We start from the raw sequence: 13,436 nt of genomic DNA, 5'->3' as shown, positions 1-13,436 counted from the left end.
ATTCATGTAATAATACTAACTCCAATGAATGGAGTTCAAATAGGGCAGCTTCCTTTCCACTTCAAAATAAAAGCATCACTGTCTGTAGATTCATTCAGTAGATTCTCCATAGTAACACTGAATTCTTAACATTACCATTTTCTCATGACATGTAACATTTACTGTGAATACTATAACTGTAAATAATGCAAATCGTAAGGCTGACATTTCTTGTTAACCAGCTGAAACTAAACATTAATTGTCTTGTTAATTACATAAACATTAAACACACGGGGTGGGTGTTGGCAGTGTGAAGGCACAGTTCAGTTTTACAGGCCGCTGAGCCGACGTGACCAAGCTTTTATCTGATTCATCTGATTGTTTTTGTACGAACTGCAAAAGAAAAGAGCTCCATGTCGGGTCTGGGGCAGAAAATAAACTAAAACTAAAGCAGGAACAACAGAAAGGCCTTGTCTCGGGGGGGGAATGGAATGTGAGTTAAACCCGGCGTTGCTGCACTGTTTATAATCCAGACGTATAAACAGTTTGCAGAATGCATGAGAAAAGTAGAGTAGCAACGACATTTAAAACACTGATCTAAAAACAGCCAAGTGGAGCTCAAGCTTGTCACAAACCCAGACCAACATGGGAGGGGGGAGAAAAAGAATTAATAAAAGGAAAAAATTACCAACGTCATTGACCTGCTGCTGTGGTCATAATTTCCCAAAGATCCTAATGCTGTAAAATATGCAACAACACATAAAACCACACAGCGAGCCTTCAACAGTCACATTGCACACGTCTGCACAGTCCAGGTCACAGCATCACCTGCCTCTACCATTTACAGCAACGGGTGACACCACCATCCAATCAGAACACAGCAAGGCCAAGCTTCACCGACAGTGATCTCAGCTGTGATTGGTTGGGCATCAAACGCCACTTCCACGTCACACGGGACTGAGCGGCCACTCGGAAAGTTTCCCACATTTAAAGATCGTCTGAGAGCCAGGCTAACGACTCCCATAGACTTCAAGTGTTTATGCTAAGCTAACAGGAATGGAGGTCAAACAGCTGTTGATAATTTATAACATGCTAAATGTGTTCTGCCATTTTGAACAGGGTTACGTTGTGAGCCAGATTCTGAATCTCAGTGAGTTAAAATAAAGGTTAAATAAATAAATAAAACAGCTGCGGTCTTGAGAGTGTTTTCTTTTTCTTTCCCACGTGACGTGAAGGCAGCAGCAGAAACTACATCATTACCCGCGAGAGCTAAAGTTTGGATTTTGAGTTTTTTTCTGGAGTTTTGTTTGTTCCTGTAAATGTCTTGTTTTTGTCTTTTCAATGGGCCGACACCGTTATAAATGCAAATAGTGGCAGTAAATGTGATTTTTCTGAGTCAGGATGTAATAACCAGCAGGCGGGAAACTTGGCTGGGCTGTGATGGATGATGGGAAGCCGAGCCTCGTCTATCTGATGTACACAAACAAGACTGGAGCTCATAAAAACCCCTTTCAGAGATAACAAAATATTTTAAAAATCAAAAAATTCATCTATTTTCATGTAACATTTTTTTCTCTGAAATCCCAGTTTATTTTTAAATCACTTCCAGTTATCTAACTAATAAATCAAAAGCCAGGAAATGCTACCAGACATATTCAAACACTTTGGATTTATGTCAAAAGTAAAATTTCATGAGCAAACCAGGATTATGAAATAGGCTGTGCAAGCCCAAAATTATTAAAGCGAGAAGCACCAAGATCTTCATTTATAAAAGGCTCGTCCACATTCTGCATGTTCCATTAGTTTATATTTTTGTTTTGTTTGTCATGTTTGTTTTCAGTTCAGTCTCCAGTGGGTCTGCTGCTCTCAGTGGAGGTTTTTTATTCTGAAATGGGCGTTTGTCAGAGCAGGTTCCAGTCCAAACCCGACGCTTTGTGGAGGCAGCTGGCTCACAAAAGACTGAGAGACTGAAACTCAAGATCATTTCTGTATATTTTTATTTTATTTTAGTGAGTTTTGAAAGAACACAACATTGTCTCAGTTTGTTATTTGTCCGTTATTAAGGGCTGTCTCAGATTTCTGTCTGTTGGTATAAAGTGAGTCCAGCTCATCTCCAAGAATAACAGAGAAATACATGAATACATGAAATTAAATCGAATGTTTCATGCTGAAATGAAGACCTCACCATGTCAGATTTAAGAAAATTGAATGACTTGTATGCTGATATTTGCATAATTGAATTTAAGACATCTTCAGACTTCTTCAGGCCCCTGATTTTGTTGATTTTCTTGTTTTTGCTTTAACTGAGTCACAGCAACAGAGATAAAATAAAATAAAAATAAAAAACATCCTTATATAAACACACTCTCCTCTCTGACGTTCTCTGACTGAATTTATTAAACAGTGAAACTGAATTGTTCCTGTTTTACTGAAGGATCTTCCAAGCCTCTGATGGCCTGATTTCTTCCTTATTTTTTTTACAAAATAAAACTCGTCTCTGTGGCCAGCAGATGGCGCTGCAGCAGCTCCCTGACGGCTTCAAGGTGAAGCGAAGGTCGTCTCAACAAGAGATGCAAACACACTGTGCCTCTTGGTTCAGGTAGCAGATTACCCATGATTCAAGCTGTGACGCCGCACCCCCACCCCCACCCCCATGACCGGCCTGTGTGTGTGTGTGTGTGTGTGTGTGTGTGTGTGTGTGTGTGTGCAGGATGTCTCATGATGCTGTGCTCAACCTAATCCCCTTTCAGCATGATTATCTGTAATTTTTAATCTCCTGGCATACAGTAATCTGGCAGAAACAAGCTCTCTGCAGGATGATAATCACTTTTCACTTCAGACTAATTCTCACTTGGCTGCTCAGGTGACCCGACACGCCACGACGGGAAATTAAACAGCAGCCGTTTGAATAAAATAAAACAGAACATAGTGCTTTAAAAACAATAGCAGGTTATATAAGTTATATAATAATGATAAAAAAGCCTTTCCAATCTGGGTTTTTTAGATAGTAAAGATATTAACTGATGAATTCAGGGAATCATTTTTCAGCTTTAAAAAATAAAAAAAGGTACAAAACATTTCAGAAATGAACTCTGACAAAGCAGCTTGTCTGAGCGTCGTCGTGTTTTGTTTTTTTTTTTTTTTTAAATGAGTCGTACCTTGATGAGGGAGGTGCAGACGATGGCGCCGGCGTTCACCATGGGGTTGTGGGGTTTATCTGCAGCAAACATCAACAAAACAAAACCAGTCAGCACGAAACATAGAGGAGTTAAAATGACAAGAAAATTACACACAATTACCCACAAAACTGCAAAAACAAAACCACCAGCAGATTAAACATATATCTAAAAAAATTACCTGCAAAAAAGTTTAACATCTGTAGACTGCATACTAATTATCATGATGCGTTTCATATTAAATAATACGAATTACAAGAACCATTGTAATTATATTTAATAAAAATTTAGCCCCTAGGGGAAAAAATGAATAAATAAATTAAGTAATAAAAATGTAATTAAATCAATAAAATAAATAAAATAAAATAAAAAAAACTGAAATAGAGTGATTTTTACTCAGAGGGTAAATGTCACAAATCCCTAAAATCCCTCAAGACAAATTCAATCTAAACCTCCTGACGAAAAGGAGAGAAGTAAAACCCTCTGGGACGTTAATCTGGAGTGAACTTTACAAAACAAACCAAAAATAAATTAGTCGACCTTTGAGAGTCTGACTTTTAATTACAAAGTAAAATCATTAAATTAAAGAAAAAGGGAAAGAAATCCAGCAATTTTTCCATGTGAGCCTCTCGTGGTGCCTGAGGTCAAAGCTCTGCTGGATCATCAGCTGAGGGAACATCAATATAATGAGGTGTGTAATAACCCAGCCAGCACACACACACACACACACACACAGAGCCAGGGCAGGTATCCAGTGTTACGCCACTTCCCCTCCCTGCTTTAATCCTCTTACACAACAGCACAAGAACAAAGTGTAAAAATAAACCCAAACATCTGGAACATTCCTGCTGTTCCACCAGCCTCCATTCAGAAATCCTCCCCTTCAACACAACTTCATTTCTGCCGTGGATTAGCCGGCGTGTTGAAGTTTGATATCCTGCGTGTTGACAGTGTGTGTCGGCAGGAAGCGATCTGTTATTTGACATGAAGGTTCAGCTGAACGCACGCTGGCGTTTCAGGGCTGAGGCTGCTGAGGACCAGGATGCACCAGCCTCAGATTTGACCTTTTTTGTGCCAAAAAATCCATATCAAGACATTTTGGACAATTCTCTGCTTCCAGCTCTGTGGGACCAGTTTGAGGAAGGAAGGCCCTTTCCTGTCCCAGCATGACTGAGCCCCAGTGCACAGAGCAGCTCCATAAAGGCGTGGCTGGCTGAGTTTGGGGTGGAAGAACTGGAGTGGCCCGCACAGAGCCCCGACCTCAACCCCATCCAACACCTTTGGGATCAGCTATAGTCCAGTCAGTTTATGAAAAAACCAGGACAAACTGCAAGAGAAGCAAACTCAACTGATTTTGTATCCTCAGTTTTGTATTCCTCAATTAAAAGGTTACTATATATATAGTAACCTTTTAATTCACTGTTTAAATGTCTCTTCTATCATTTATTCCTTATATTCCTTATTAGCGCATATCAAATCAGATAATGTGTGATATGCATGTGTAAACAGAATAATTCAAAGAACTTGTAATTGACTTTTTTTCTTGTCTTTGTGTGTGTCATCAACTTGTGAATTTTTATAGTGATATCTGAAAGTAAAATGTTGACCCCCTTTCCCCTGTGTGTTAAAAACAGTGTTTTTTGGTAATATGTGGTCATAAAAAGGTGATTTTCAAAACTTTCCACCAATGGGATTCCTTGGGACTTTTTTCCCCCTCACTCAGGACAAACTGAGGATACAGAATCAGTTGAGTTTGCTTCTCTTGCAGTTTGTCCTAGGTTGACCCCAATTTTGGCCTAAAATGACTGGACTACTAGAGCGCAGACTGGGAGCCGGGCCCTCTGGTCCAACATCAGAGTCTGAGCTCACAAAGGCTCAAAACTCCCACAGACACTCCGACGTCCTCTGAAACTGAGGTGGTTAACTGGCGCACAGAAAAACTCCTTTCTTTTAAATCATATGTAAAAATCACTACTTTGGCCGAGATGCATTTTTTTTCTTTTTTTGGAAAGCACAAAACAAAACGTTATGCATTTAAACTACATTAAAAAAAAAAAAAAAAAAACACTTAAAAACAAATTTTTACTTTACAAAAGTAAGAAAATGTTTTAAAAATATATATATATCAGGAAATAAAGAAAGAGATAGACAGATGCATTTCCGTGGGCCAGAGCAGCACTTTTTAAAATATTTTTGAAAACAAACAGAGTTTCCTGCTTTGAGGTCTCAGAAGGTTCGATTCTGACTCGGTCGTCACAGAGGAGCATCAGAACGCCGTCACAAAGCTCCTCTGTGACACACAGCAGACACCTGGACCTGCGAGTGCGTCTGGACTTTCATTTCCAAAGTGATCGCCTGCAGAAGCATGTCGCTGAAGGAGGTGAACGGCCAGAGGAGGACGGGCTCCTCACAGCTCCGTCCGGCTCCACAGAGGAAGCTGGCCTCGCTGGAGGAGAGAGACCGGGCCAGAGAGGCACAGATGCTGGGCCTCAAGGACCAGCTGGAGCTCCAGGAGCGGCTCAGCAGCCACAAGATCGCCGAGCTGCAGAAAACCATCGACCGGATGAGACGCATCATCCAGGAGCTCCAGGCTCCCATCGCCCACGTTCACACCAGGTATGGACATTTTCCCTGCTGTCTACACAACTTTCTAACAGACTTTCTGACTCTCTCTCTCTCTTGGGTCACGTCTTGATCAGCTGCTCTCTGCCTTTGTTTCCATTTTTTGGAAGAAATCAAGCCAGTTTGCTCAGGTTGCAAAGGGTTAATTAAATTTAAACACAGGAAACGTGACATTGATCCAGGTTTCAGACGGTTAGATTTGGTTTGACAGGTTTGATGTTCAGAGTGACGGCTCGCTCTCCTGTGATGCTGCTTTTATACAACACTTCCACAAACAGCTTCCATCAAATAACGGAAATAAGACACGACACATTAGGATTTACTCATTTAGTGACAATAACAGTAAAACAGCAGCGTGCTGTTATTCTGTATATCAGCACTCACTGAGCGCCTCTCGTCCAATCAGACTGAGCCACTAACAAACTGCTGCATCATGTCTGACATGTATGGTGCTACATTATATTTGTTCTTCTGCTCTAATTATGTTGTTGCTCTCTCTGCTGTTTCCTGGGCAGAGAGTGTCGTCACATATTTTATTCAGGCTGAAGAGGATTTGGTCTGGACAAATAAATAAATAAATGAATAAATAAATAATTGATACATAATCTAGTTTTATTTGTTAAATGTCAGTCTGGTAACTGCAGCCCGGCTCCGACTCGCAGAGCGCCGCCCGCCTGCCAGCAGCTCCTTACCGTCACATGACCTCACGCCCATGTGACACGTCTCACGGTGTTTTACCGACAGCGGGGCCGCACCTCGCATTAACATTTCATCACATCTCCATGGCAACGGCGCCCGGAGACAGATCGTGTTACAGAGGAAGCGGCCTCGCCGGCGCTCACACAGAGGATCAAACTGCAGCTGCACATCAGCATCAGCATCTACTCTCTTCTGTTTCTATTTCTGCGATGGATTCATCAGGATTAGACGCCGTCAGGGTGGATTATCTGTAATCCGGTGGTGGAAGTAACTAATTTCATTTACTCATTTACTTATGTTTCTTGTGCGTCCTTTTTAAAGTCGGTGCATTTACTTGTAGTGAAGGTTTGTGCCAACTCTCCAGTCCAAACACTTCAGCTTCAGTTAGAGTGTGTGTGTGTGTGTGTGTGTGTGTGTGTGTGTCTCACCGTCCTCGTTCAGGAAGAGCTTGTTGAAGCGCAGGCCGCTGGGCTCCTTGCCGATGAAGCGGTGCACGTACTCGGTGCCGTGGTCGTGGACGGCGATGGCGTATTTCAGCGGCTTGACGCACGACTGCAGGCAGAAGGGAACCTTGGTGTCTCCGACGGTGTGTCTGACACAGAGAGAGGGTTTTTTTATTTTCAAAAACCTTTATTTACACGATCAAATCGACACTAAAACTCATGAGTGGAGCACAGAGCCACACAGAATCATCATCGTCCTGTAAAAACTCAGAGGCCACGGTCACGTCTCCTGTTCTTCCTGCTGAGGTGAAGGTTTGTAATCTGGGATGAAACGTCTCCAATCTCTCTAAAGAGCCTCTTTAAAAAACAGAAACAGAAACTGAAGCGTTTACAGGAAGGACGCCGCGTTAAAGAGAGAGAGAGAGAAACTTATTAAAGAATCATTTGCCGACGTTCATTCCCTAAACTGTAATCTTAAAATAATCCTAATTCCAGGGGTGTATAGTAACACGCTGCTTTTCCTCCTTTTTTAAGTCAGCGATCGTCTCTTGGCATTATGAGCGTGTGCATTTTCAGGTGAGTGTGTGTGTGTGTGTGTGTGTGTGTGTGTGTGTTGTACCTCTGTCCATCGATGGTGCACAGCGACACGGCCCACAGGTCGGGGCTGAACCGGGCCAGCTGGGGGATGTAGTCTGCCACCTGAACACACACACACACACACACACACACACACACACACACACACACACACACACACACACACACACACACACACACACACACAGATAAATCAGGTTTATGTGCTGAACTTTCCAAACAGAAGCAGGTGAAATCAGAGCAGAGAGCCGCGAGGTTACAGAAGCAGCTTGTGAGCAGTTTGAATCAGCAGGCCGTGTGTGTGTGTGTGTGTGTGTGTGTGTGTGTGTGAGTAGCAATCTGGTCCCTGAGCAAAGTGACTGCATCAGTGTGAAGCAGAAACACTGCTGACTCAGCAGGCCGACACCGGCCGAGTCACAAACTGGAAAAGACTGTGTTCTGGTTGTAAGGTGTGTGTGTGTGTGTGTGTGTGTGTGTGTGTGTGTGGTGTCTGACGAACACAGTGACATCAGAGACGTATCGTCCAATCAGAGAAGACGACAGTCACCGGCTACAGAGAAACCTGAGCGATGCTGCGTGACATCAGGGAGTGATGTGATTGGTTCAAACTGGAGCACAGCGAGTCAGCCATCTGCCTCCATAGAACATCTCTGACCCTGCGCGTGTGTGTGTGTGTGTGTGTGTGTGTGTGTGTTTTCAGGTGAGATATCAGGTATTTTAACTCCTGACCAATCAGTGAGGACAAAAAAGCTTGTCCCCCCCCCCCCCTCGCCGCAGAGGCCGGCAGCCATCTGTCCTGGCCTGTTACCATGGAGACGCCAGCTCGCAGCACAGACACGTCTGATGGTCTTATGATGATAATCAGCATCTTCATGTTCAGATCCACACACACACACACGCACACACACACACACACACTGCACACTGTCTGTCTGTTTGACTGTCTAATTGTCTGACTGTAACCTGAACACACACCTGTCAGCACACACCTGTCCCACCTGGCTGTCCTCCCAGCATGCCTCACTCACCTGGCCTCCCAGCATGCCTCACTCACCTGGCCTCCCAGCATGCCTCACTCACCTGGCCTCCCAGCATGCCTCACTCACCTGGCCTCCCGACATGTTCTTGGCGTTCTCGTAGAGCTCGTCGATGTGGGCGCAGAACGGCTGGAAGTCGGGGATCACAAACTTCTTCCTGAAGGCCTGAGTGAGCAGGACGATGTTGCTCTGCACACACCTGGGGGGGCACACACACACACTGTCAGAAAACACACACACCGTCGGAAAACACACACACCTGGGGGGGCAAACACACACACACACCGTCAGAAAACACACACACACACCGTCAGAAAACACACACAGTCAGAAAACACACACACCGTCAGAAAACACACTCAGACTGTCAGAAAACACCGTGAGCCCAACGGGGCGTTAAGTTGTTTCTGTTTAAGAAAACCTCAGAAAGAAAAACAAAAAATCAGTGGGATTCATTCAGTGAACATTTTCATTGTTTATTGATCTGATTATTTTTATTATCCATTTAAAATGTAATTAAAAAAACAAAAAAATTCCTCTCACAAAGCAAAATTTTTCAAAAAGCTTCCTTCAGTCTGACGAGCAGGTGAAAGAAAAAACACCTGAACTCGTCTGTTTTTATTCCTCCACACCTGCAGAGAGCGGCCTCAGGTGTGCAGAGCTGCTTCACCTGCATGTGGTTCTGATGTGAAGCAGGAACCAGCAGCTGCTGGAGCTCTGAGTCTCTCCAGGCCTGAGGGAGGCCTCAGCAGATGGAGGAGCTTCACACTGTGTGAACTGTTCACACACCAGTCAGCCCCGAGTGTGTGACCATCTGCAGCCGCTCCACTACATCACCACCGCTCCTGTTGCCTTGTGGGAAAACGGCTCCGCGGCGGCCTGGAGGTTCAGATTTCTGCATCAGACGGGAATAAAAACTCGAGTCTCGTCGTTTGACCTCTCAGCTCATAACACACAGCTGAGATTCACCGTGATTCTCACAGTGATCGAGGTGAGACAGCAGGAAAAAACCTGAACCTGCGGCTCAAGCTGAATCCACAGGGAGGCGCTACAGCACACAAGCGGCGTATTCCTGTTGACGCCAAGTTAAACAGACAAGTTTTATTTTCACTCTCCAGACAGCCTCCGCTGGTTCAACCAATAAGGAAAGGCTAAATCTCACACAGCAGCATCAACAGCTCCCATTCTCTGCACCTTTACGTCAATAAAACTGTTCATAATAACTGTCATCACACACATTCACATAAAAAAGTCTCTTTTCTTATTTTCCTGTTTGAACTGGAAAGTAGATCCGGCAGGCAGCATCTACAGAAAACTTTTGCACAGTAACCTTGAGCCATGAAGAAACTACACTAACAAACAGGATTATGATATTATTTAAAAAAAAAAAAAAAAAGTCCTGGTGCCCTTTTTTAATGTGTGTGTGTGTGTGTGTGTGTGTGTGCGTGTGTGTGTGTGTGAGACAGAGAGAGAGAGAGAGAGAGAGAGAGAGATTACAGTTATTATTGGTGTAAGGTTACTGTGCAGACATTTCCTGCAGACGCTACCTGCCGGATCTACTTTCCAGTTCAAACAGGAAAATAACAAGAAAAGAGACGTTTAATTTCCTTTGAAAAGTGGGAACTGGGACTGTTTTTGTTTCCATGGTGATGATCCTGTGTGCTGGTCTCTGTGCTGAGAGTGTTATTTTACTTCAGGAGCTGTTTTGCTGTGGAAGTGAGCGGAGGGATATAAATCCAGAGCTGTGTGTGTACGGCAGCACGGTGCAGCCGGACAGCATCACAGATCTGAGCATCTTCCTCCTCCCGGCTCACGTGCCGCTCCGCTCTATAAATAACCCGGGGGGAGCGAGCGGCGTGCCTCAGAGCCGGGAGCTGCGGTGCGTTCGCTGCAGCGCGTTCAGCTCCCCGCTGACCCGTCATATGGCCCGAACCACCCGAGCCGCCCACGCCTGCCTCGACGCCGCCCCGCGGGGCCAAACCTGCAGCCCTGCTCTGCTCCCAGCTCAGGCTGCAGGGCTGGACATGCTCCCTGAACGCATCACCATAAAAAAAAAAAAAACCTGTGATGAGATCTATGTTTATAAAGGCACATTTCACTAAATTAAAGTGTGTATGATCTGTGGTGAATCACACTGCCTGCTGACTCCTTCCCTGCAAGGTTTAGTAACATAACAGCGTTACTTTTCACCAGGAGTTAAAGTAAAATCAATCTTCCACATATTAGTTCATTCTCCATATCAAAAAAAATAAAGCTTGTATTTTAGAGAAGAAGACTCTCTTTACCTAAAACAAAATCCACATTTCTCTGAGCTCAGAGGAAGGAAATGTGGAACATTTAGGAAGCAGATGATTGGTTCTCCTGTGGTTCTGCAGCCGGTCAGCAGCACAGAGCCTCAATCTGCAAATCTGCTCAGACTCACAGCATTTCACAGACATGGATTTCAGCTCATCACATTATAAATACTGGGGCTGTGGACTGATCATTTTATAGCATTTAGCCCCACTGATTTTTTTCCTTTCCTTGTAATTTCAACATAAACATCCCATGACTCTTCCTCCCTGTGTGTCAACAGGATGCAACAGGGGAAAAATCCTTTTCAGTCTTCACGGTTGAAGGAATATTTTAAGGAAATTTTGAATTTGTGAAGCAAATTCCTGCCACAGATCCCGGCTGTGAGCACGGGAACACAAATACTGCTGATTCAAATCTGTTCAGCGCCGCTCCGTGCAGCCATGACCTTCGAGCTCGCCTCTTTCTCTCTCTCTCTCTCTCTCTCTCTCTCTTTCTCACTCTCTCTCTCTCTGCTTAATGAGGCAAAAATATGATTCTTTTTTCCATTTTGGGTAAAGTTCATCCTCTAGTATGAAATCAGCCAGTGTTAAATAAAGGCTTCACAAAAAATATGTTCATTTGGTTTCATTTTGTCTCATTAATCGTTTTCAGTTCATTCAAAAAGATGAAATCAAAACTGAAGCTAAATGAAACTGTTATTCGGTTAATCCTCTTGCAGCGGCTGAGCGAGTCCAGAGGAAACCTGCAGCAGACGCCCCAGCAGAGCTAAATGATTCATGACATGTAGTGGCTGTTTTCTGCTGCAGAGGAAACGCACGGGCCCCTGACCTGCATTAATAATTCCTCTGATGGACCCTCATTAAAAATTCATGCTCATAACGCTGAATTTTACTTAAACAGCTCGCCGGCGTGGCTGCAACAACACACACCGAGCGCTGCGCTGTGGAAAACGATGAATTTAAGGTGCAAGTTCAGAAGATTTTTCTGTCCCGGCTGACTCCACGGCGGATTTAAGGATTTATTAGGAAACAATGAAAAAAAATCGGCAGCTTAATATTATGTAACTGTGGAAGGTTTCAGCCGGAGTCACAGACACGCTCCTGGTGCTGAGGAGGATCAGCGGCCGACACATTCAAACTGAATAAAGGCTCATTTATGCTCCTTTTGCATAGGAAAACAAATAAATCTGTTTCAAACACTGTAACCGTCTCTGCCCGCATGCCTTCACGTGTCCTTCACGTCGGCATGGACGGTCAGCAGCAAATCCACTAGAGGGCAGCGCAGAGTCCAAAGTCTCTGCCAACGACGAACATGGCGGCGGTGGAGGAGGTCGTAATGAGGGAGCTGCTGCAAGGAGGCAGAAGAGGAGGCGGTGTTGGAGACACCGGTGGCCTGTGAGGTCATTAAACACATCACCACAGGAGGACGGCGGTCTGTGAGGTCATTAAACACATCACTACAGGAGGACGGTGGCCTGTGAGGTCATTAAACACACCACCACAGGAGGACGGTGGCCTGTGAGGTCATTAAACACATCACCACAGGAGGACGGCGGCCTGTGAGGTCATTAAACACATCACCACAGGAGGACGGCGGCCTGTGAGGTCATTAAACACATCACTACAGGAGGACGGCGGTCTGTGAGGTCATTAAACACATCACCACAGCAGGATGGTGGCCTGTGAGGTCATTAAACACATCACTACAGGAGGACGGCGGTCTGTGAGGTCATTAAACACACCACCACAGGGGGGCACACTATTCTTTTCTGTAATATTATAATTTTTTTAAAAGTTCATCCTCGTGTCTCGCTCAGAGGCCGGTCTCTCTTGGACTATCGGCTGCGCTGCCTCCATGATTTCTGTGAGCCTTAAATCTTAAATACTGGCGTGTCAGTTTAGCCTGTGTGTAAAGACTGATTTATTAAAAAAAACTGTATTAAACTGGATTAAATAAATGCTGCGTAGCGATGCTGCCGGTTCCTGTGGCTCCTGCCGAGCTCTGTGATTGGTCGACAAATCATCTCACACAACTCAGAGGCAGCACAGAGAGCGACGACGCAGACTCCAGACGCCAGTAAACGTCACGGACAGAGACACCTGGAGACGCGGCTCCGACAGCACCGCTGTGTCTGAGGACGGGAACAGAAACACTTTCACTTCTCTGGACGGGGATCAGCTCAGCGGGACACACACTCTCCAACACACGAGTGAAAACACGAGGCCGCCGTGACACTTCAGCACGGAGCCTGTAATCCTCTGCAGAGTCTCGTCACGCAGCTCCACCGTGAGGACCAACAGCCTCCTCCTGCATAGGAAATCATCTGCTCAGCCCTCCGCATTTTGGAGCGCTGACGGAGAAAAATAATGTGCTTTTCTTGCATTCATGTGATCAAGAGTGAAGAAACCGCGATCATATGAAACTTTGACGACCTAAGGAATCCATCATTGTCATGCTAGGGTTGCCAGCAAACAGGTTAAATATCACTTCAGAGTTCAGCTAAACTGTGGGAGGGAAAACCGGCATGGCTTTTTCCAAGAATATAAGATGGACCCTTGAGTCTTTACCAGTCGAGGGGTCAGGCTGTT

The 13,436-nt window shown here is 44.7% G+C and overlaps 1 protein-coding gene across 1 annotated transcript in view; it reads right to left on the bottom strand.

Annotated features, from left to right (window-relative positions):
• The window catches only part of glsa (glutaminase a), a 38,027-nt gene that overhangs the window by 12,321 nt on the left and 12,270 nt on the right, over positions 1-13,436 (bottom strand). Inside the window, exons 4-7 of the mRNA XM_030067903.1 lie at positions 8,623-8,752; positions 7,539-7,618; positions 6,905-7,068; positions 3,138-3,196 (exon numbers count right to left, since the gene is read on the bottom strand). Coding sequence (XP_029923763.1) covers positions 3,138-3,196; positions 6,905-7,068; positions 7,539-7,618; positions 8,623-8,752 — 433 coding nt within the window. The remainder of the gene's footprint in view (positions 1-3,137; positions 3,197-6,904; positions 7,069-7,538; positions 7,619-8,622; positions 8,753-13,436) is intronic.

This window comes from Myripristis murdjan, chromosome 2 (genome assembly GCF_902150065.1).
Source record: "Myripristis murdjan chromosome 2, fMyrMur1.1, whole genome shotgun sequence".
Lineage (NCBI taxonomy): Eukaryota > Metazoa > Chordata > Actinopteri > Holocentriformes > Holocentridae > Myripristis > Myripristis murdjan.
Note: the sequence above shows the minus strand (reverse complement) of the source record. Positions and strands in the feature narration are given on the sequence as shown.